Genomic DNA, 25,380 nt, shown 5'->3' with positions numbered 1-25,380 from the left:
AGAGGAGAAGCAATGAGAAGTTGGCAAACAAGTATTATGGTCCTTTTCAGGTGGCAATGAGGATTGGCAAGACTGCATATAAACTGAAGTTGCCCGACTCCGCTAAAATTCATGATGTGTTCCATATTTCTCAGCTGAAAGCATTTCATGGTACACTGCCGGGTGCAACACATATCCATGTATGGTTTCATGGAAACACTAGAGACACAAGGGTTACCCCTGAAGCCATCATTGACAGGAGGATGATCAAGCAACAGAACCATGTTGTAGTTGAGTATTTGGTCAAGTGGTCTGGTTATGCAACAGCTGATGCTACTTGGGAGAAAGCTGATGAGTTTCACAAGAAGTTTCCAGAGTTCAAGACTTGAGGACAAGTCTTTTAAAGGAGGGAGTATTGTTATAGGAAGAGTTAGTTACATCAGTTTGTTACAAGTAGTTAGTTAGTTGAGTAACTAACTCCTTAATTCTAAGGATTCTATTACAATTCTGTTACAAGGATTTCTGTATAAATACCTTCTGATGTAAACACCAACATTCATTCAAGAATATAAACACCATTCTCATATATTGAGTTGAGCTCTGCTCCTTAATTCAGTTTTCTATCAAATTACACTTTCCGATTACTGAAGAATCGAACTCAGCTCTTCCTCTATATTCAGTTCTTTTCTATATTTTTGGTACTAAATTTACAGTGAGATCTTCACTGTAAAAAAAAACCCTAAGAAAGAGAAAATAATTGAGGCAGATTATGTTGATGTTGAATAGTACGAGTAAAGAACACAAAGATGAAGAAGTACAAAGAAAGAGTTCGAATCATTTCACAAAATCCCAATAAAGTAACCAAATATACCTTCAATTCATGATTTTGATCCAAAAACTTCCGAATCCAGAAAAATAACAAAAGCGAAACAAAAAAAAAAACCTAAAAGTCGACAAAAAACAAAAAATGGAAAGGGTGAGATACCCTCGGTAGCAGACGGCGGCGCGGTAACCGGCGAAGGTATGTATGTTCGTCTTCCTCGATTGGTAAGTGCTTTCTCTCTCTTTAGTGGTGAATGCTTTGGTTTCGTGGGACATAATAAGAGAGGGGACTGAACTTTGGGAATTTCACCAAAGAAAAAAATTGCGCTTAAGTCTTAACAATCCAATTGTGCTCCGTATGATTAACCGTAGCATTTAATAACAAATGCACGTGTTGATTTGTCAACCGGAGCATTTGACATCAAATGCTCCGGTTGACTAATTAACACGAGCATTTGTGAATTTTTTTTATTAAAATTATCACAAATGCTCGGGTAGATTAGTCAACCAAAGCATTTGATAAGTAGCAAAAGCTATTTTTTCCACTAGTATGAAGCAAACATTCTGGTGGCCAAGCATGACGCGCGAGGTAGCCATAGCTAAGCGTCTCACATGCCAAAAGGTCAAGTTTGAGCACAAGAGGCCGCAAAGGAAAGTTTCAACATCTGGATATTCCGAGTTGGAAATGGGATTCTATATCAATGGATTTTGTGTCTGCATTACCAAGGACTAAGGCTAGCAATGAGACAATTTGAGTAGTGGTATATCGTTTAACTAAATCCGCAACTTTCATACCTATGAAGAATACTTGGTCGATGGATCAATTGGCTAAAGCATATGTCAAGTGGGTGAAGTATCATGGTGTACCTAAGGACATTGCTTCCGATCGTGATTCATGGTTCTTGTCCAACTTTTCACAGAGTTTGCAAAAGGCTTTGGGTACTACTCCCCCCGTCCCGTAATACTCTTGACACTTATTAAGGCACGTAGTTTAAGATGATAAGTTGTTTGGTTATCAATTGTTATTTCATTGAAAAGTGGATGTGATATAGTAGTTAGTAAAAGTAGTATTATTTTATTTTAAGGAGAGAGAATATGGGCCATGGTTAGAATTGGTAGGTAATAAGAGTGGTAGTATTTTAGTTAAGGAAGTATTTGGTGTGTCTCATGTGCTGGAACATGAGACCATTGAATTAGATGATACTTTAACTTACGAGGAAAGACCTGTAAGACTCCTTAATAGTAAAGTTAGAAGTATTGGAACTAAGGATATAAGATTAGTCAAAGTATTATGGTCAAACCATCAGACTAAGGAAGCAACGTAGGAAGCAGAAGCGGATATGCGCAAGAAATATCCGGCGTTTTTCGAAGTTAGTTGTCGAGTTACGGGGTCGTAACTCCTTTGGGGGGGGGTAGAATACGATAGAGTTTCGGGCTTTTACTATAGTTATTGGATTTTAACATATTTTTGAGTCTTATATGCATTTTAGACATGAAAATTTGAGTTAGAAAGTGCAATTTTGAATTTTAATCCTTTTTTAAAAAATGATTATGACTTTTTGTCTTAAGTTTCGAGTTCGAAACTTATTTTACGGGGGGGGGGGGTTATACTGTAATACCCCATATATTTTTAGTAATTGTTTAGTAATTAAAATATTTCTTTTCTACAATATATATTTTAAGCAAAGGGTATTTTTGTGATTTCGCTGGTCTTAAATTATTTTGGCGGGAATATGGCGCCAACTTGAATTTGTCAAATATTTATCCTATTCAACATTTTATTGAATAGCTTTTCTGTAAAAAAATAAATACAAAAACATTTAAAATGAATATTTGAAAACAAAAAAAAGAAAAAATAATAATAATTAAAGCCATGTTGGCCGGCCATCACTATGTTTTAAAGGGTGGTTTTCATTTTTTTCAAAATTCCCTAATTAAGGTGTAGGTTACATATCTTGCTTTAATTTCCTAATTTATGGTGAAAGTTATAAACTATTTACTTTTGGAAGTTAAGTATACCTATTCTACTCCTATAAATACTCCATATCTTAAGTCATCTTTTCCATACAAAAACTTTGGAGAATCCATACTCTTACTTAAAGGTTCTTTTTTCTCGTCTTATCTCTTCTAGTTTTATATTTCTTATTCAAGTTTCAATTTTCTCTGCGTTAAGAATTTTTTTTACCATGTTTCTTACTCAAAAATATTATGCTCGTGATATGATATTCATGTTTAGATTCATGATTAAGTTCATGTGATAAGTTACTTATTAGATTTTTATATTATTGGTTTTTTAGGATATCGTTCAAGATTAGTCTAAGTGGAGATACTAGTACACTCTTTATGCAAGATCGAGGTACATTATGTACCTAAATTTTTTTGAAATGTGGTTTTATGTGATAAATTTGTTTATTGATTTAATGGTTGGATTGATTTATAAATTTGGTTTAAAATGGTTACAATATTTTTATAATTCACCCTTGTAAGTGAAAAGAATGAATGATTTTATCAATCATTTTTATATTGAAGTTTTGATATCTATTTTGAAAAATTAAATTATTTTTACAAGGAAAGGTTGATTGGTTTTTATGAACTTTAAATGTTCAAAAAGTTGTTTATGAGAAAAGGAGGTTTATTCATGACTCACAAGTCATATTACTATTGATTCCGCTTGATTAACATGCAGAGCTTCAAAGTCCACTTGTTGGCAATTATAGTTACCTCTTGATATAGCTCCGTGATGGGCTGACTAGCTTGAGGGGTGTGCACACTTAGCAAAATAGAAGGGAGGATAAGAAGATGAATGGTTTTCAAGATTATTTTTAATTCAAGTTGTTTGAAACGAGTTTGTTCTTAAAAGGCTATTCTTGAATTATTATCCAAGTGATTGGAAAGTGTTTGTTAAAAGGTTGTTCTAGAATTAATATTATCGTGTTTTAAAATAGTTTATTCTTAAAGAGTTATTCTTGAATTATTAGTGATGGAGTTTTTGAAATGTAAAAAATGTTGAGAACTAACAAATGTGTTACTTATCGAGTACATTTCGTACTCAGTTTTATACTGACGTGTATTTTCTTTTTCCTATTGGCTTTGCCATATTTACCTTTTTTGGTAAGTAGTTTTGCAGGTGAATTTTGGATGTGCATGGGAGCATACTAAGAAGGAGATCTTAACTACATTAAAAAGTTTTATTTATATTGATTATTAAGACAATATTTACATTTATTAATTAAGAAGTATTAACATTTTTGGTTAAAGTCTTCCACTGCAAGTTTTTGTGTTAGTTAGTAGTTAGGTGCTGAAAGCGTGTTAGTGACGTGGCGGTAATACTCCTAAATTAGTCAAATATTATTTATGTAAAAACGAGTAATTTGGGGGTGTTACATCCAATGAGCCTAGGCTTTGCATCATTCATGCTCATTAAATAACAGACCACAGAATGATCCTGATACACGATAGGTTTGTCACAAGTCAAGTAAGATCAAAATTTGTTACAAGCAAAGACCACGACCAACATATCTTTCTCCATAGTTGCATAATTCCGCTGAGAGTGATCCAATGTCCTACGTGCATAGGCTATCACATGTACCTTTTGTTCCTTGCATTGCCAAGAACAATGGTCACTGTAAATTAGCATCGCGTATTAGTTTAAACGGTAAGCTCCAATTCGGCGCTTGCACTATGGGCGGTAGAAATGAGGGCCTTCTTCAAAGTATCATAAGCCTTAATACAAGCTCATCAAACTCAATATCTACATCCTTTTGAAGTAGATTCGTCAATAGTTTGACTATTTGAGAAAAATCCATGAAAAACACTCGTAAAAACCAGCATGTCTAAGGATAGCACGATCTCCTATACCCGGAAGCTTCTCAATAACTGAAACCTTTGTCGAATCCACTTCAATGACCTTCTTTTTATGTCTAAGAAGAATGCCCTCCTCGACCATAAAATGATACTTTTCCCAATTCAGGACAAGGTTCGTCTCTTGACACATTTTTAACATACACTAAAGATTAACAAGACATGTATCAAAAGACGAACCACACACACTAAAATATTCCATGATGGCCTCAATCGAATCCTCCATTAGGTTTCGAAAGATAGTTGTCATAAAACTTTGTAAAGTAGATGGCGCATTATAGAACCCAAAGGGCATACTTCAATATGCGAATGTCCAATAAGAGAAAGTAAAGGTGATTTTCTCTTGCTCATCCGGACAAATAGAGATTTGAAAGAATTCGAAAATAACAACCAAAACAAAAGTGCAAATAATGAGAAAGCAATTCCAACATTTGACTGGCGGATTTTTAAATTACTTATAACCAACGCAAACCCTCCACCTGGTAACAGGTCTACTGGAAATAGTATCATTTTTCTCATTCTCAACAATAGGCATGCCTCCCTTTTTTGGAACCATGTGAATCAGGCTCACCCACTTTCTATCAGAGATAGCGTAGACGATTCCTGCTTCACACAATTTTAATAATATCTTTATTGTCAACCACTTTGAGATTAGGATTTAGCCATCTCTGATGCTCAATGAAAGAGGCGTTGTTAACAGTGAGATGGATATGATGCATAGCAAGAGAAAGCCTTATCCTTTTAAGGTCATCAATTAAGTACCCAATGACATCTTTATACTTTTGCAACATCTCAATCAATTTTGATATAGAGATATCATCAAGACTTGAGTCGACAATAACAAGATAAGTACATGCATCATCAAGAAAAACATACTTAAGAGAGGAGGGAAGGGGTATGAACTCTACCTTGAGATGATGCTTAGAACTCTCCTCCTTATTAGTGTATGTAGCATGAACCTCAAATGGTCCTTCATGTGACTCCTCAATGGTAGTGGTAATAAGAAGCTTTGAGCATTCCTTCACCTCTTCCATCGCCAAGCTTGAGGCATCGATAATAGAAGCATACAACTCATCCCGGTGTGAACCGTTTTCTCAAAATCTTCCATCTCACTCTCTACTAGATTGACCCGATAAATTCTCTGCATGGGCCTCTTTAAAGTCTTTCAGAACTCAAACACAACCCTCTGATTGGCTACCTCAACCATGATTATCTCATTTTCACAATTATCATGGCACCCAATGTCTTAATAACTTATCTTCCAAGAATTCAAGGAGTCTTTGGATCTTCCTCCGTAACCATCACCATAAAATCACATGGTAGAAACATATGCCCAACTTGTATTGGCCCATCCTCCAACTCACCATGTGGCATTCTCACAGTTTGATCTGCCAATTGAATATTCTTCCACATATGATGAAGATAAAACTTAAGGTATTTACTATGGATAGAGGCATCAAACTAACACTTGCTCCTTAATCGGCCAATGCACCATCAGAATCCAAGTCACCTATGTTCGCGCAAGGTGAAGCTTCCAGGGTCTCTTTGCTTCTTGGGCATAGCACGTTGCACTAGAGCACTTAGTTCGTATAGCAAAGTGTGGAATTCATTTCTAGCTTTCGTTTATTGAAGAGGATTTCCTTCAAAAACTTAGCATAGGCCGGCATTTTAGACATACCCTCAAGGAAAAAGAATGTTGATTTGAAGGCGCTTTATCACATTGGGCAACTTGGTGACTTTATCACTAAATTTTCTCTCCACCAACCTTTGAGGGTATGGAACCACCAACACATAGGTCTTAGTTGATGGAGATGACGCCGATGAAACTTTATCACCAACTTAAACTTATGTGTCTTCTTTCTCCACATTCTCTCCTTTCTCAACCTCCTCAACTTCAACTTTCTTCTCTACCTCCTCAATTTCATTTCCTTCGCTTTCCTTGGGAATTTCGGGACTCTCATAACTTGTTCCCGATCTCAAATGGATAGCTTTGGTTTGGTGAATGTCAAGGTTAGAAATGGGTTGGCTCGAAAGTTGATTCGTAGGGGTAAAGGAGTTTTTCTCGGCTACTTGGGTAACTTGGGTTTCAAGCATTTTGTTGTGGGCTTGGATCTTTTGATACCTTTGTTCATGGCTTTGGAGAATTCGGTTCATAGCTTGGAGTTGTTAAAGAATTTGGAGAGAGGTTGGCTCAATAGATGATTGGAATTGGAGTATTAGTGGGAGCCTTTCGGGATTTGAGGTTGTATTATTGTTGAGGTTGATTCCATCCTTAATGAGGTTTGCTGGAGACTTGATTATAGCCTTATGGAGGTTATTTCCCATCCCCTTATTGATTGCTCTATACCATTGGTTTCCCTGAAAACCATCTCTCCTTGAATTTATCACTGTCAGATATTTAGAATTTGTACCTCCACAATAAGAAGTATCATAGTTAGTACCTCGACAAATATGATAAGAAAAAAAACTTATTTGTGATTGATTAGATGATGCAATGTTTCTCTTGGAGAGCTTTATGTCAAGCTAGTCTATCTTAGCTTGAATTTGATCTATGGGATCCAATTCAAACTTACCACTCTTGTTCAGTTAAACACCTCATCTTCTATCACCCCATGAGTAGTTCTCAATCACTTCTTCAATTGTGGACTCAAGTTGGTCTTGCGGGATCTTTGAAAGTTGACCTCTCGCTCTAGCATCAAGGTTGACATGTAACATATATAGGATCAAGACCATCATAGAAGAATTGAATGAGTAGATTTTTGTTGAACTCATGGTGATCGTATGAACATATCATCTCCTTGAGCCGTTCCCAAGCTTCTGCATGTGTCCTATCGTTGACTTGCTCAAATGAAGAGATTTTCCTCCACAATTATGTCTACTGTTTTCCACGTTGGATAAAATTTCTTCATAAAATAAAATGTTACTTCCTCCTAATTAGTGAAGGAATTAGCAGGTAAGCTCTTAAGCCATGATTTTGCCTTTATCGTAAGAGAAGACCAGAATTGATGCATCTTAATGTAGTTTGGAGAGATGTCATTTGTTGATAGGAATATATCTCAAGAAACCTATCAAGATGGCCAAGAGGATCTTCATCCGACCCTTCGCAAAATTATTCAGCTTTCATTATCCAAGTGAACTAAGGATGAATGCTGAAGTTAGTAGTAGTGGTAGAGAGCCTTAATACCATTTTGTAGATCATGGGAACCCATATTTCTAAAATCCCTAATGAGTTGTGCAATTGCTTCACCAATACGAGATTCAATTTCACTTGTTGTGCTTGACAATAGCGAAGATGGTTTGGAACCCAAAGACAACTGTTCTAAATTTCTCTAAAGCTTTCGCAAGGTACTGTCGATTTCTAGATCTAAAGGCAAAGTGGGTGAACCATTAGTTCTTTTTCTCATGTAACACAACAAAGTTAAGTAGAGGATTAGCAAATAACAACTACAATTAAAAATAATAGAAGAAAAAACAACTAAGCAATACTTAACTTCAGTAAACTTCAATTAATAGCAAAATCTCCCCAGCAACAACACCATTTTGATAAGAGGTTTTGAGTGTTGTTAAATCACCAAAAATCACGTTTCAAACAATAATTATGAAGAATGTAGTAAAGGCAAGTCAAGGGTCGATCCATAGAAAAATTAGAATGAACAAAATTTTAAAAGGTTTAAATTGTTTAATTATAGGATTTTTGGGGGTTTTGAATGATTTTGTAATAACTAATAATTAACTATTATCAAAGAACTAGCGAATAAAATATGAGCTGAAAATATGAATAAGAAAGACACTAGAGTCAAGGCTAATAGTATGAATCAAAATGGACAACAATCATTAATGTAAATTGTGATTCAAAGGCAACAATTATGCAAGGTTTAGTTTTCCTCTAAAATACTTGAGTCCTCCAGAATAACTGCTAAATCAATCAACTAAATCATCTCTCAAAAGGTCTCTAGTCAATTGATTAAGAGATTCAATTGGTACGGAAAATCCATAATAAAAGAATCCCCTTAATTTTCACCTAATATCTCGGCCTAGAAATTGAGTTGATTCATAGGGATGATAAAAGAGTTCCAAATTCGATTAAGAATGTTTGTAATCCAAATACCAAAGCATAAATGGATCAATATCTATCCTAAAGCCTCAAAACACAAAGATCGACGCATAATCATCATTAAATTACCACAATTACATTAATAATTCATCAAAATCTTAAAAAAAAGGAATTCACCCTAACCCTAGACAGGAGACTACTCACTAATAATTCAATCTAAACATAAAAAATCTAGGATTAAACATGATTAATGGAAGATTAATATAATAGAAATAATCAACTATGAAACTATAATACTCTAAGATCTATAACTAACGAGAGTTAGAGACTAAAAATAACAAGGGTGAAGAAAAACTAAAAACTTGCAATTAGATTGACAAAAAGTACCTTTAATGTATAGAAATAATTAAACAACTTTAATCTATAGATCCAAAATATAAGACAAAACTAATGTGTTTCTCTCTAATATCAAACCCGAATAATCTCTCCAAAATTAGAATAAAGCATCCCCTGAATAATAAAAAATTACATTGTTTTAGTGGTACAGAGGCTTACAATATTTTCAGGAAAATAAATCGTACGGGCGCACCATAGTGAGTGGCGCGAGCGCACCAACCAAACTGATCTCAATGAAGATCCTTCCGCCGAAAGGTGGAAGTGCACTAGATAGGTGCAGGGGTACCTCCTTGGCATGTGCGGACGCACCAGAGCTACTAACATCAAGAACCCAAAACTAACGGATGGTGCGTGCGCACCATTGTGGATGGTGGGGGCGCACCTTAAAATACGTTGCTGGCGCACCTCAGCTACTGCCCATAACTCCTTTTTTCTTCTATTTTTGAATGTGCAAAGTGGTCATAACTTCAATGAGGTCCTCAAAACTCTTGCTTTATGTCGTTTCTTGCAACTTGCAAGCTCATAAATGGTGACACTTACAATAAAAACACGATAAAAGCACGGTGAAAGTAAATGTAATAGAAATCCAATCAAAGTTGCTCAAAAATCTAGAAAAATCTCAATATGATCATGTGACTAAAATAGAAAAAGAAATGAAGAAGAAAGACGGAAGAAAGGGGAGAAAGAGGAGAAAAATGATTAGAATAAACATAAAATAGTGCGTTAAGTGCGTTAATTTCGCACTTATCATCTTCTAATATAGATAAGTAAAAGACTAGATATGTATAGGAGAATAATGATCTTCATAATATTCTCCCAATGTTTCCCTATACTGGAAAAAAAATCCCTATTAAAACAATAATAGGATTATTTTCCTTTTCTTTCCCATTAACTTGTTATGAGACCTTATAGAATATAAAAATAAATAGTTGTACATCTAATCGTATTTGGGGTCACAAATTATACTTGGTTTCAAGAAAAGCACTGCAACTACCTTAAATATCTAAATTAATTAAGCTCCATAAGTTATCATATTCTATTACTAGTAATTAATTATTAAATTAATTGAAGGACAACTCCTTAAATAACCACCCTCTGCCTAAGATCATATATATATGGTGGGTGTCCTTTGTTATATGCCGAAATATATAAAGTGGGTTTTAGGCGTGTCTTTATTTCGCCCACGCGGGACGAACGAGTCTTTGACTACCCGTGAAGTTTTTATGAAAAATGTTTTGAAGTACTCCCTCTGTTTTTTTTTTTATCATTCTCACTTTCTTTATGCGCGTCTTCCAACGTACTTCTTTGAACTTAAATATCTTTCATTATATATTAGTAAAAATTATAACGATTGAATATTAATAATGTATTAATTGAGACGAATCAAACAAGACCCCACATGACTATAGTTTTTCTCATAGATTGAAAACAATTGAGAATATTCTCTCTAAGTATGAATAGTGCCAAGATTCTAAGTGAGAAAGATAAAAAAAAAACAGAGGGAGTAGATAACAAGTCTTTAAAGAAAGACTCATAAACCTAATTGAAAATAGAAAATCGCTGGGACCAATCTACATATTTTAGTTGTATTTTTAATCTAGTCTTGTGAACCGGATCATATTTTAGAAAACCGAATCATATTTTCCGCCCATCTTCCCCTCCCATTTTTTTAATTGATTTTCGGATGCGGTTTTGTAAAAACCAAATCTGTTACGAGGTGAACAATAAGGTTTTTCCATTAGTGATATGAGCCTAAAATAAATGCAAGTCAATTGGATTGGGTTGTTTGGATTGGATTGAAGGTGTTTCGATTAGAATATTCGAAATTTGTTTTTGAAATGAACCCCTTGATTTTATTTTTTATAAGGAAAAGATGATGGATTAATTTCGAAAAGAATTTTTTTTTGTTGAACAAGTGGTACGATGATGATTAGTAAATATTTTCGAAAAAGGTAGACTAGAAGAGGGTGTAGGATTGATTTTGAACAATGTAAGTTTTAAAAATTAATTGAATGTGGTTGGGTAGAATTGATAAGGAAGATTATTTGGTTAGCAGAAACAAGATAGACATGCATCACAATTCTAACTCTACCATGACCAATTTTCTAGATACACTTTTTTAGGACAGACTCGATCTTGCATGAAAAGACTGATTTTTATGTTGGAATTAGGTGAGACCCCCTAGAATGACCATGCTTTTATTCGAATGTAGATGGACCGAATACATGATCGACCACCACGATGACTAAATCGACAAAAAGCATGGGATACAAAGACTGCGTGCCACACAACATTGCTGCACGCGGCACACAGCCGTGCGTTGGGCAGGGGAGTGGTGCACTAGGCGTAGCTTAATGCGCTTGGTGCAATATTCCCTCGACATGTTCTTCAGAGATTTAGGCGAGGTTTTGGTCAATTAATGATCTTTTATTTGTTTTTAGACGCGATTTTTTGTAAGACACTTAACAATGACAATTTTATTTGAATATTTAATAATAGGAAAAATATGTAATCACAAGCAAATGCCATGTAACATGGATGCAAAAGTTCCAACCTCGATTCCAGTTATATATATGTTCGAAATTATGGTCCGGTTTAGGTTAAGTCTGAAAAGGGTCCATCACTTATAAATTGATTTCATGCTTCGTAATCTGCTTAAAGAGGTGGCCATGTATAATACGCACTCCAGTTCTCTAGTTAGGAACAAGAGAACAACACCATCGCTCAGTAAGCTTTTTGAAGGACAAAGCGCAAACCCCCTGGAGCTAGCCTCACGCATAGAACCTGCGGTAATGAGGCAATGTAGATTGTCCTTATATTGGCTTAAACAATAGCCATGCATATGCAAAACTTTAATGTCCTTTTAATGCATAAAAGGAGTATGAATCATATTTTTCGAGTTTCACTCACTCATTTAAATTAATTGTCTTAAGATTGTCCCCTGTGGAGTCGCCAAATTGTAGGCGTGTTTTTATTTCGCCTACACATACGTGATGAACGCGTAATTGCCTACCTCATTTTAAAGGTTTTATTGAAAACGTTTTGAAGTCCCCAACAAGTCTTTAAATGAAGACTCATAAGCATAATTGTATATGAGAAATTGTAGGAACAAATTAGGGGTTTATCCAATGTAGATTTCCCCAACTGACTCCATAGATGGTCAATGAACCATAGATTGAGTTCATGGTGAGGGTATGAACACGGTTAGGAACCACATTCGCCAATTGCCGACCTCTACTTCATATCGATTGATGTCAATTTTTATGCAATAAAGTAATCAAAAAAATATTTTCAAGCACCATAAAAATAATATAATATGGGTTAGTTTAGAAAACACATAAAAGACTATTTTTAGTGATATATTATTGGACAATCAAATTACGTAAAACCTAGAAAGTTGTTTAAATTATCTGATTAATATTTTAATAGTTTTTTAGGTATTTGATTAGCGAAAATAACATATGGGGTGATGAAATCATAGAATAGGACAATCATTTGTGCATATGAATATGAAAGATAAATTAAAAAGAAGGAAAAGGGTTAGAATATACTGAAAAGTACGATTTTTATATTAAAGATATATTAGGAAAGAAATAGTTAGTAACTTCTATATAAAAATAAAGAATGTATTCAAGGACCCTCAGGATTATACTGTGGCTTGAGTCTGAGAGATTGACAACAACTTCGACACGAGCAATTGTGAAACGTGAAAATATGAACGTGTATGGATGTATGTATGTGTTCGATAATATGAGTTTTGTAGACAGGTTTTTGTAGGTTTTGGTAAAGTGTATAGTCGTAATGTAAAAGTGTATGAAGTCAAAGTGTTGAAGTATGGAAAACCGTGGAAATCAAGACCTATTTATAGGAAAAATGAAACTACGCGTCACACGTTGGGTGCGCAAGGCGCAAAACCTGGTGCAACGCACAATCACACATTTCAGGCGCACATTGGTGTGCCTGATGCAACACGCCCAATAAGCTACGTACACGTGTTACGCACTTTAAAAAAAGATAGGAAACAACACTACGCGTCATGCAGGGGAGTGTCCTAGGTGTAGGATTCTACGCACTGCGTTGCTTTTTGACACGCTTTGACAACTCTTTTGTAAAACGCGTTTCGACGATTTGCTTTTATCTTTTAAGTCCGAAAATCCAATTTTTGTTACAAAAATATATTTGAAAAATATTTATTTGTTAAAATAAAACAGTTTATTATCAGAATAATTGATTAGGTTTTAAAAAAGCAATAACACTTTTAGAATAGTGTTTGGATGGCTTTTCGAACTGCTCTACCCTTGGGTCGGGCCAATTAAGACCGCGTTATATTTGATCATCGCATCGTTAAATGAGGAGACACAATCATGTGTCTGCATGAGTATATGTCAATCAAAATTTCAATCATATCTCCAAAACAGTTGGTCTTGTAAGATACCTCTCATACTTAATTTAATACTTAGCAGCTGCCCAAGCCAAATATTAAAAAGAAAATGGACCACCTTTTCGAATATATTAATTAGTTTAATCTCTTTGGTGGCCGTTTTTTTCACCAATTCTAATTCATTTAGTTGTCACATTAGTTAATCAACTTAGTGACTAGTTTAATCCATTCGAAAAGATTGCATGTTTTTTTTATAGTTGTTTGTTGTAGTTCAAGATTTACAGGAAATTAAAGAAATGAGAATAGAAGGAACGAGTTAGTTGCTGCGAAATATCTATGGATATAGTATTAGGTTAGAGTGAGAGAATACACATATTAGAATATTTTAGACTTGAATTTGCCTAAATTTATTCTAAACTTAAACGGCATATTCTCATAATTATAGTCTCCAAAAATATACAAATGCGAGATATCTATAAAGGACATGTTCGGAACAAACTTTTTAAGTAGCTTTTAGTGTCTTAACTACGTAAAAACACTAAATAAAAAAATAACAATGTTTGGTAAATTAATGGTGTGAGTAGTAGTGTTTTAGTAGTGTTTGTCAAAAAGCTACAATTTGTACCGTTTAGAATAGCTTTTAGTAATGCATAAATTATACAATAAAATTTTGTTTGAATTCTTAATTAACTATTTGTAAACAACTACTTTGACAACTTCTTTTTACCGAAAATAATCAATGTCTTAAGCCGCTACTTGGACAACTAATAGCTACACACCAACCAATAACAACTACCAACACAACCACCATTTACTCTGACAGCTAAAAGCTACTACCACAATTATTGTTGCCGAGAACGCTGAAAATATGAATAGTGGTTAAGAAATGTACATGTCAATATGTCATCAATAAATTATGACAATCTTAAAGAGTTAATAGAAACTCTACTCAAGATGCAAATATATTTTAAGTCATTCGTTAATCAATTTCAACATATTGTTTAAACTAAACAAATAATCATCACCAATTGTTTTCAATACATTATAATATGTAAATAAAATTTAGTCAAAATTGGTCTCAACACCATGAACTATGTCGTAGGTGCACCTAATAAAAACAACCTTAACTAGTAGCCAACAAAGAAAGTATACTCCATACCCGGTATGGGGAGTTAGTTGCCCCTACCAGGGGTATTTTTTTGGTTTTTGAAAAGTAAATGCAAGATAGTAATTTTGACTGCAATCTTTTATCTTCCCGTTGGAAGCTTGTGAAGAATAAAGGGAGGTTCTTGGGGAGAGAGTTGAGAGCTTAAGTGAGGGCAATTAAATTATAGCAAATAAATTAGGGGAAAACTAAAAAAAAATAGTGTTTGGACAAGTAATTCGGCAAAAGAGAAGAAGAAGTTAAGTATGAGTTCGTCAGACATCCATGTTAATGGAAATGAAGCAGAGGTTTCTGAAGACATCCATGACATGTAATTATTTTTTGTTAACTCTTTGTTCGTCAGACACCATGACATGTCAATTGGAATTCAATGCTTTCAACCTGTAATTATTTTCTTGCTACGAAATTTCAGAGAACAAAGAATGGGTGCAGATAATTTCCTTTCGCTCTTTCAAACTGAAATTTCCAAAACATGTACTCTCACCTGTCTCTCTCAGTTTATCTCGGATCACGGACTGTCATTAGTCTTTCCTCCGCTTCATTTATCGACGACTCACCGTTGCCTCTTGCCCTCTTCGATTTGATTACCGGCAGGTTGCATTGTGGACTGGTTAGTCCGTTCGTCGTTCTTCAACTTAGTTGTCTGATTTCCGCCACCTTTGGTAGCTTCACACCATCTTTTTGTTCTTATTTGTTGCTAATTTTCTCATATTTTTTAGGGATATTTTCTCATGTTTTATTGTAATTAGTAAGTTGTGCTAAATTTATCTATAATTTAATGCCTCTTATGATTTTTGAGGAGGGCTTTTGTTTGTTTTGATGAATATATAATTGTTGTTGATTGTAATTCAATTTTGCTTGTTCTTTTGCTATTTTTAGTTAAATACCTAAAAAATTGTTCTTTTGCCTAAAAATTATAATGTTGTGGGTTTGTTATGAGTTGTGAGATTGTTTTTGTTGTGAGATTGTTGAAATAAAATGGGAGTAATAAAACACTACTTGAGTTAGTGAATTTGGCGTTTGAATGTATGTAAAATCATGAAAAGAAAACAATAGAAGTATATGCGAATTTTTTTCCCCAAAGGAGTACCTAATAAAATTGAGTTATTTGTAATCCAATATTCCTCTTACAAAAAACCAAGCAAACAAGAATTTGCTCTTTCGGATGTAAAACTTGATGCAATTGTAAATGGAGTAAATATTACTACATTATCTAATTATCTCATGAAGTAATAAAAAGACCTAAATCAAAGAAACATTATCTCATTACTCCAATTGTTATAAAAAGACCTAAAACAAAGAAATAATACTACATTACATTGTATTACTTTATTCTAATAATAAACCATGAAAGGAGTAATATGATAATTCAAGTAATAAGTTGTCAAAGGACAAATATGTTATTACTGAAGTTAATTAATTAATTAATAAGACGTTCAAAGAAATAAGGATTCATATTACGCACTTAAGTCATGAAAAAGAAATGCAGTTTGATAGTAATCCAATTAATATGTAATAAATAATACGTGCTTTTATTGTCTTTTAATATTTATTTTGGTCATTAGAGTTATTTTTGAATATTGAGATTGTAGCTTACTCCCTATGTTTTTTTTATCATTCTCACATTCATGTGTGCGCATCTCCCAATGCAACTATTTGAACATAAATATATTTTATTATATATTAGTAAATATCATAAAGATTGAATATTAATAATGTAATAATTGAGACAAATCAAACAAGAATCCACATGACTATATTTTTTCTTAGAAATTGAAAAAAATTGAGAAGATTCCCTCTAAGTATGAATAGTGCCAAGATTCATGTGAGGAAGAAAAAAAAAACAGAGAGAGTATTTTTCAAGATTTAAACTTATTTGTCGGTTTCGTATGAACCAATTATAAGTGATATGATTTGGTAAGGTTTTTATACGAACCCCTTAATTTGTCATATGGTAGTTGGTAATTAACTCTTGTTTTGATTCATAATGTGATATGTTTCACTCGCTTGCAATAAGATTCAATCGTTTTTTACTAAACTTGTAGTATGATACATTTACTCATAATGTAATATGATACATTTACTAAACTTGTAGTTCACTGAATATTTAAAAAAAGATCCCTCAATTTGTGATATGATTCACTATATATAAGATATGATTTACTCAATTTGTGACAAGATTCAACCAGTTATTGATATAATTTTGTGACAATATGCTATATAATGATTATAGTTCTTAACATTATAGTTGGTAAATCTTCAAGATACTTGATACCTTATTATCATATGAACATAGATACACTATAGTTGTAAACATGATTATTCTAAAGTGCGCTTCTTGTATCAAATAGACTAATAACAAGTTATGTGTTAAGAAGTTTAACCATAGTTAATTGAGAGTTACATGTCTTAATTTTTTTTTTTATCTAATACGAGTTCACGATAACTTTTGTAACTTACAAAGTGAACTATGAATATAGTAAACATGTTATTGTATACAATTAATTAGAGATTATTAGTTATATGGTATATTCATATCAGTTGGCATGTGAATCATGTCATATATTTGATTAATCATATCAAATGTTTGATGAATCATATCATAACATAAAGTATTAGTAATATTTCAAATTTGATTTTATTTAAAAATATGAAGAAAAAAAATTCAGACGCTATATTCATCACGTATATGAATCAATAAAGTATGAATCAATAAAGTGAACAAAGCAAGAAGAGCTAAACCGTTGCATTACATCTAATGCAGCATAACATTTTTTACCGTCTAGTGTATTAATGCGTTTATTGTATCATTTGAACCATGCATTCTCTTTATGCAACATTAATTATTCCTAATGCAACTGAGTCTATTGCAATGGGTCTATACATATACAAAAATTATTAAAAGAGACGGACATATACAAAAATTATTAAAAGAGACGGTTTAATTTTAATATAAAAGTAGACCTAGTCACTAAATGGATTAAACTAGACCGAAAGAAATTAACCTAGTCACTATTGTGCTAATTCTCTTTTTAATTGGGCTTACCATTGTCTAATTTTAATTTAAAGTAGGCGGTCTCTTTACAAGACAAACTCATACATATAATTTGATGTTGATGTAAAGTTAAAATAATTCAGAAAAATCTAATTGATGATGAATAATAAAATAAAATTTTATAAAGACGCAAGGATATATTCAATATTGTCCGATCATTGACAATTTACAAAATCGAATACTTCATTGTACTAAAGTATATAAAATCCCAAAAGAACTTTGATCACCAAAAAATATTAACTTCCAACCTAAAATTCATTCACCAAAAAAAAAAAAAGTTCACTAGCTAATTGCCTAATTAATTCCAAAACTAGGTTGCACTTGAAAGTGAGATCCACCATCAAAAACTTGTCATTCCTGCAATAATAATTGTTCTTCATTGACTTTGCTCTTTTTCATGTACCTATGGAATCATAAAAAAAGTTATAACCACTAAAAATGACTACAAACCACAACATGTAACTCATGATAGGATACTACATGAGTAACTAATATACGTGCTTAGGCAAAATACAACTATACTATAAACTTAGATAAACAATCAGTAGGCACTAGGAAAAAAATGTAAAAATCAATGCAGCAATACAATCAAAGTATAAGATTTCCATGAAGTTTAAGAAGTACATAATCTATCAGAGTATAAAATTTCCATGATGTTTAACATCGTAGTACACAATTTTTGGTTTTTAGGAGCTACATTTTAGCTTGCTACTCCTGATTAACGAAACAAAGACATATCTAACAAAATGTATAATATATTCTACATAGTGTGTATAATTATCAACCACTAAGTACGCTGCATTTGGTTAGCAATCAAGTTATGCATATTCTATCATATGGCATCCACTTAATTCTTAATTATAGACGACGTGTAATAAGTAAATCTAATTAAAAAATCATAAGAAAGAGAAAAGAGATATATAAAGGAAGCAAGAATAGTCTATCATCACGAACCACCAAACATAGCCCAAATAACCATATAAAAATATAGATGCTTGAAATTTAGAAATTCAACCAAAGAAGTAAACTTCACAAAATTAATTCACAGATATGTAAATATAAATATCAATTTGCCTTTATCAAAATCTTATAATAAAGAAAACGATAATAACTACCCATGAATAATTTACACGAGGTAATATTCCTCTTTCATCTCTCTCCTTTCATTACCAAGTATCTAGCTCATGGCTTCTATTACCACCTAAATTCATGTTCATTTTGTATATAATCTATATTACCCCACTAACACATTACCCCATCCTAAGAAGAGAGATTAAGAACAATCACAACAATGTCTAAACTCTATAAGTAGCAGCTAGAACCTATTACCAATATCCTAAAATGTCGCCACTGTCAAAACTCACATCAAGCTGGGTGCTTGAGTGAAAATATATCCAAATCCCTTGGTGGGAAAACTTAAAATAATTAAAAATGCATGATTGGCATAAAAAATTCTGACCATGGGTGCTTGAGTGAAAATAGACCCAAAAAAAATGAGAGAAAGAAAATAGCGCATCCATTTGGTCACCAAGGCAATCTTAGCTACATAAGTGAAAATCAAGACACGGGCTGGCAGGGGCCTTATCCCCTCCTATGATCAAGATTGGTGCTTTATCCTCATATACACCGGATGATTTGTCGTCACTATGCTCACTCAATCTTCTCATTCAACTCATCCATTACAGTGCCAACTGCATCCATTTCAATCATATTAACTTATACTAGATTTATTTGCTAATTAACTATACATGCCATTTATGTTATAAGTTAACCACTGTATGTGTTAAGTTTCCTCTTGTTTCTGTCTAGAAATTAAGGTTAATAATCTGTGCTGAACAAGTCCTTTAGGTCCGAGCAGGGTTGGTTATCAGTTCACCGGAAACCTGCAAAACACAGAAAAACTACCCGGGGTTGTTCCGGGATCGCCCCTCCGACGCTCAAGTCAGTTGATGATTGAGGTAGAGAGAGAATCTAGAGTGAGAAACTCAAGTTAGTTAGGTGAGTATTCAATACCTTTGCATTGATGGGACAAGAGGTATTTATAGTGGTGAGAATTTCCATAAAGTGGTGTGCTGGACATGACAGCTCACTTGGGGATTGGTGATACCTTTTCAAAGGATGATTCTGGTGGGCCCCACGATCCTTAGGTGGCGGTGCCACGCGGCATGATTTCCTTGGAAGGATTTAATGGGCCCAAACATTTAGCCCCACGCCAGGAAGAGGCAGAAGAGCCGTCCGACCGGGTGAAGCCTCTTGGTGGCGTAGAGTTTTCTCATCTGACCGACCTCAGTAAGGAAAAGCCAGAAGGAGACCAGGTCGGGAAGGCGCCGACCAGGTCTGATTCGCAGGTTCAGTTGGTCCGACCTCCATGAAGGGAGATCAGAAGGGGACCAGGTCTGATTCGCGGGTTCAGCTGGTCCGACCTCCATGAAGGGAGATCAGAAGGGGACCAGGTCGGGAAGGCGCCGACCAGGTCTGATTCGCGGGTTCAGCTGGTCCGACCTCCATGAAGTGAGATCAGAAGGATCAGTTGGTCCGACCTCCATGAAGTTAGATCAGAAGGAGACCAGGTCGGGAAGGCGCCGACCAGGTCTATGATATTCGTAGTTCCAATTAGGCCGACCTCCATGAAGGAGATCGGAAGGAGACCAGGTCGGGAAGGTGCCGACCGGGTGCTCTTAGCCCCAAGCAGCTCGTGACCGACCAGGTCTTTGGAGAGGGAGCTGGCTCGGACAAGGGCCAAGGAGCCCCTTGCTAGACCGACCAGGTCCGGATAGGCAGGCGTGACTCGGACGGGGGTTAATGACCCTTGAGAAGCCGACCAGGTACCCTCTAGTATTTGGTTTTACCGACCGAGTAAGGAGAGTTGTAGAGACCTGGTCGGACAAAGGGTAAGGTAGCCCCATGTGACCGACCGGGTTCCAGATGACGAGTGCAGCTCGGACAGGGGCTAATGAGCCCTGGAGAGGCCGACCGGGCGCTCCCTAGCACTTAGCAAATTTGGCTAAGTGAAGGAGGCGAGCGGGGACCTGGTCGGGCAAAGGGTGAGGGAGCCCCATGTGACCGACCGGGTGCTGGAGTGACGGGCGCTGCTCGGACAGGGGCTAACATGCCCTGGAGAGGCCGACCGGATGCTCCCTAGCACTTAGCAAATTTGGCTAAGTGAAGAAGGCAAGCAGAGACCTGGTCGGGCAAAGGGTGAGGGAGCCCCAGCTTGACCGACCGGGTGTTGGATTGACGGGCGCTGCTCGGACAGGGGCTAACATGCCCTGGAGAGGCCGACCGGATGCTCCCTAGCACTTAGCAAATTTGGCTAAGTGAAAAAGCAAGCAGAGACCTGGTCGGGCAAAGGGTGAGGGAGCCCCAGCTTGACCGACCGGGTGTTGGATTGACGGGCGCTGCTCGGACAGGGGCTAACATGCCCTGGAGAGGCCGACCGGATGCTCCCTTAGCACTCAGCAAATTTGGCTAAGTGAAGAAGGCAAGCAGAGTCCTGGTCGGGCAAAGGGTGAGGGAGCCCCAGCTTGACCGACCGGGTGTTGGATTGACGGGCGCTGCTCGGACAGGGGCTAACATGCCCTGGAGAGGCCGACCGGATAACTTTGAGCTGGAAACCAGTGGCTTGCCACATGGCGTTTCTTAGCTGGGTAGTTGAGCTGGATGGGACTTTCTGGAAATTTTGACGTTTCATCTTCCATTGGCCATGTGGAGGCACCTGATAGGTTTATGGAGAGACGCGTCCCGAGGCACGCCTATATATTTGTACGGAGAGGAGAGAGAAATCATTTGTGCCAAATCTTTCAAAACTTCTTCACTTTCTCTCTCTAAAAGCTCTCGCTTCTCTCTAAGTTTCTGCAATTTCTCCGGTTTCCATCGTCCGACCAGGTACGCTCTTGCCTTTTTAGTTTTATTTCGCTTTTTCTTTTCAATAACCTCGGTCGACTCCCTTGTCAATACAATAATGGGAGAATCGTCCGAGTCGGTGACACCTCCGACCTCACCTCCCTATTGGTTCGAGGAGGTGAGGGGGATGGGAATAACGTTGGTGTTGACCTTAATAAGTTGCCCCGACCCCTCGGCCGTTCCCGACGCGGTTCTGCTTCCGAGCCCCTCATCGTCACTAGAGGAAGAGGCCGAGGGCGCCGTTCCCTTCCCTTGGGAAGTGTCCCTGGCCTTTTCTTCTAAAGCCAGTTACTTAGATAAATACCTTGCTGATGGTGTAGTGGAGGGTGACGATGTCGGATAGCGAAGAAGTGTCAACCTCTGGCCGACCGGAGTTTCCGGATCCGGATCCGAAAGGAGGACCGGGGTCTAAGTTTCCGCTCCCTGCACTGATGAAGGCCCTTATTGATGATCCGAGGGGGCAGGCTGCAAGGTTTCAGATAAGGGATCCCTATATGCTTGTCCGACCAGAGGCCCATCACACTGTTCTCACCCCCCCTCCGGGCTGTACCGCAGTGTATTACAAGTCTATGGAGATGGGGCTCCGGTTTCCGCTGACTTCCTTTGTGAAGGACCTCCTCAATGCATATAATCTGTGTATAAGTCAGATCTCTCCGAACTCCTGGGGAGGAATCGTTGTGGTTCAGACAGTATGTGCCATGCTGAGTGTTCGACCGACCATCACCTTATGGCACAACATGTTTAAGTTGGTCGAGATGTCAACGGGGGATAATGGTCCGGGTTGGTGGTATTTCCAAGCCCGACAGGGTTATAAGGTAGTACTCGACTTGCCCACTTCTCAGAAAGGATTCAGGAGGGAGTTTGCCTTCGTCTATTTTGGAGGGGACTGGGGGATCCCCACAGTCCGACCGGATGTCGAACCCAACCACGAGCTTAACTTCAGGGTTCCGGAGATGTCCGAAGAGGAAGCCATTGCGGCTATTTACCTACAAACCGAGGCCCAAATTGTTCAAGGGGGGGAGGTTTATGTAGCCAGCAACTGGATACCGAGCTGCCGCTTGTTCAAGAGCGAGCACTTGCTGTCGGCGGTCGGGCTTAGCCGGACATTCCCCAGGGGTAATCGGCCGAGGGGGTCATTTTGCATGTTTGTTTATGTTTATATTGCAACTTCATAACAATATGTTTCTCTTTGCAGCTTGTTCCTTGACGCGTCTCTTGGAATCCGACCCTGAAATGGCTGAGAAGTTGAACTATGCAGCAATGAGGGCGGCCCAGCTCAAAGCCGAGTTGAAGGCCAAGAAAATCGGGGTTCCCAACCCTCCAAAGGTATGTCTCGGGTTTTGGCCGAGTACTTTTTCTTGCTAGTTCCGAGCTGATATTGAAACTTTGCAGGATCCGTCGAAGCCCAAGGCTTCCAAGAAGAGGAAAGAGCGGGATCCTCAGAAAGTGGCTAAGACTGAGAAGGCGTTGGCCAAGTCCCAGGACGAAAAGGCTAAAAAGGCCAAATCTGTCGAAGTCAATAGTCCCCGACCGGAGGAGCGGGCAGACAGGTCTGAGGGGACTCGGATTTCGGTCCATTCTGAGGATTTCCGATCGGTTCAGAGTCCTCAATATACGCCGGCCACTCCTCGCCCTCATGACGACCCGGAGGAGCTCAACCTTGCGTTGGCCAAACCGTTCGCCGAATTGGATGCCCACGGGCTCGACACCCGTTGGATGAATGCGGTCGAGTGCCTGTACAGTCCCACCGACCGGGAATACATTGCGCAGTCCAGCGGCCCGGAGGAGACGAACGACCTCTTCCGTAGCTGGGTTGAGGTGAGCCCCTCTCGCCTTTAACTTCGCCGTTTTTCTTTGCCAAGTACTGATCATTTTGTTATTGTAGTTCTCTGCTCGGCTGGTCAATGTGGCTCGGAACAAGGTGCACCTGGCCGACAAGGTATCTGACTTGGAGGCTCGAGGTAAAAAGCACTACGAGGAGCTTCGCGCTGCCAAGGAGGGCCAAAGGATAGCCGAGGCCGACCTCGTCAACGCTAAGCGCTGCATTGATCGGGACCAGGAAGATTTTAAGGCCGAGCGGGCCCAATGGGATTTGGCCAAGCAGGCGCTCATCAAGGAGAGGGACGAGGCCGTGATTGCCAAGACGGCTGCTGAAGCCAGAGTTGTAGAGGCTGAGGGCAAGATTACCGAGCTGCGGTTCCAGCTGGCGGAGCTAGAAAAGGCTCCCAAGACCGAGGACCAATGGTTTGCGGGTTGGAAGGAGACCAAGGCCTGTGAATGGTTCGTCAACGAGGTCGGCTCTACTGCCCAGAAAATGGGGGTAGATGACGCCCTCAAGAGGATGAAAGCGGCCCTGGGGAGATCGCATCCTTCTCTTCCTTGGTCCGAGGTCATGGGGAGCTACGAAGCTCTTTTAAAGGAGGAGGATCAGGCCATACTCTCCGAGCTGCGCATCGCCCTCTCGGATGATGATGAAGATGATGATGATGATGATGAAGATGCGGAGGCGGCTGAGGATGATCAGGGCCAAGGGGTGGCCAGGTCTGAGGAGCATCACGGGAGTACTAACGATCAGACCGACCCCCCTGTAGTTTAGGCTTTGCTTTGCCTTGTATTGTTTTTCTTTTTGCTTTTAACCTTGGTAGTTCCAAGGTTTTAGGATGTAATATTTTTCTAACTTTAATGAAAAAGTCTCTTTTTATTTTATCCGAGCACCTTTTATGATTGTCAATTGCAATTTTTGCTTCAAGTATAGATTCTCGTACTGGTTAAGTTTTGCTTGATAGTACTGGTCGGATTTAACTCGAACAACTTGTGATTGAAACTGGTTAAGTTTCGAAGAATATAGTTGATCGGGCTAAATTCGAGCAATTAAAACTGGTTAAGTTTAATTTGAACAATTGAAATGACTGGCTAAGTCTTTTTATAACTTAGCAGATTGACTGGTTAAGTCTTTTTATAACATAGAAGATTGACTGGTTAAGTCTTACAAACCGAGTGACTACATGCCACGTCTGGCCAGTATCTCGGCTATATGCCCCTAATTGCAATTGACTAAACATAGTATTTCTTTAGATTATCCAGATTCCATGGCCGAGCAAGTGGTATGCCTTCAGGATTCTCGAGCTGAAATGTACCAGGCTTGATGACTTTGGTTACCTTGTAAGGACCGTCCCAGTTGGCCCCTAGTTTGCCTTTCAGATGGGATAGCCCCGTAGCTTCGACCTTCCTGACCACCCAATCTCCGAGCTGGATCGGCCTTGACTTGACTCGACGGTTGAACTGCCGAGTTACTCTTTGCTTGTAGCGGATCGACCTTAACAATGAGTTGCCCCTTGTTTCTGGCAGCAGGTCGAGGTTGACGGGCTTTTCTTCTTCATTTTGCTCGAAGTCATAGAAGGTGATCCGAGGTGATGGGATACCGACCTCTACGGGTAGTACTGCCTCACTACCGTAGACTAGTCCGAACGGGGAGTGTCCCGTTGCCTCCTTTACCGTTGTCCGAGCAGACCACAAAACTCCAGGCAGGTCGTCTACCCAAGCCCCTTTCGCTGCGTCAAGGGATTTTTTGATCCCCTTGAGCACTATCTTATTAGCCGCTTCGGCTTGGCCGTTAGTTTGTGGTCGGGACACGGCAGAGAACCTGGTCTGTATTCCAAAACGAGCACAATATTCCCGAGTTGGTCCACTGTTGAATTGCCGACCATTGTCCGAGACCAGGGCTCGGGGCACTCCAAACCTTGTGATTATGTTCCTCCAGATGA

General features: G+C 37.7%; 1 protein-coding gene across 1 annotated transcript; it reads left to right on the top strand.

Annotated features, from left to right (window-relative positions):
- Positions 1 to 21,878: 21,878 nt before the first annotated feature.
- LOC104907162 (uncharacterized) lies at positions 21,879 to 24,759 on the top strand. The gene is made up of 3 exons (XM_048635247.2): positions 21,879 to 22,942; positions 23,009 to 23,434; positions 23,502 to 24,759. The coding sequence occupies exons 1-3, from the start codon at positions 22,769 to 22,771 to the stop codon at positions 24,210 to 24,212; spliced, it is 1,311 nt and encodes a 436-aa protein (XP_048491204.1). The 5' UTR covers positions 21,879 to 22,768; the 3' UTR covers positions 24,213 to 24,759.
- Positions 24,760 to 25,380: the final 621 nt, after the last annotated feature.

This window comes from Beta vulgaris, chromosome 8, assembly GCF_026745355.1.
Source record: "Beta vulgaris subsp. vulgaris cultivar EL10 chromosome 8, EL10.2, whole genome shotgun sequence".
In the NCBI taxonomy this organism is placed as follows: domain Eukaryota; kingdom Viridiplantae; phylum Streptophyta; class Magnoliopsida; order Caryophyllales; family Amaranthaceae; genus Beta; species Beta vulgaris.
This window is presented reverse-complemented; position numbering and strand designations above follow the sequence as displayed.

Bases quoted from the DNA above. Each gene is read 5' to 3' on its own strand.
- LOC104907162 (XM_048635247.2), top strand. From the start codon at position 22,769: ATGTTTATATTGCAACTTCATAACAATATGTTTCTCTTTGCAGCTTGT. The intron at 22,943-23,008 runs GTATGTCTCGGG...GAAACTTTGCAG, and splicing joins GGGTTCCCAACCCTCCAAAG to GATCCGTCGAAGCCCAAGGC. The intron at 23,435-23,501 runs GTGAGCCCCTCT...TTGTTATTGTAG, and splicing joins TCTTCCGTAGCTGGGTTGAG to TTCTCTGCTCGGCTGGTCAA.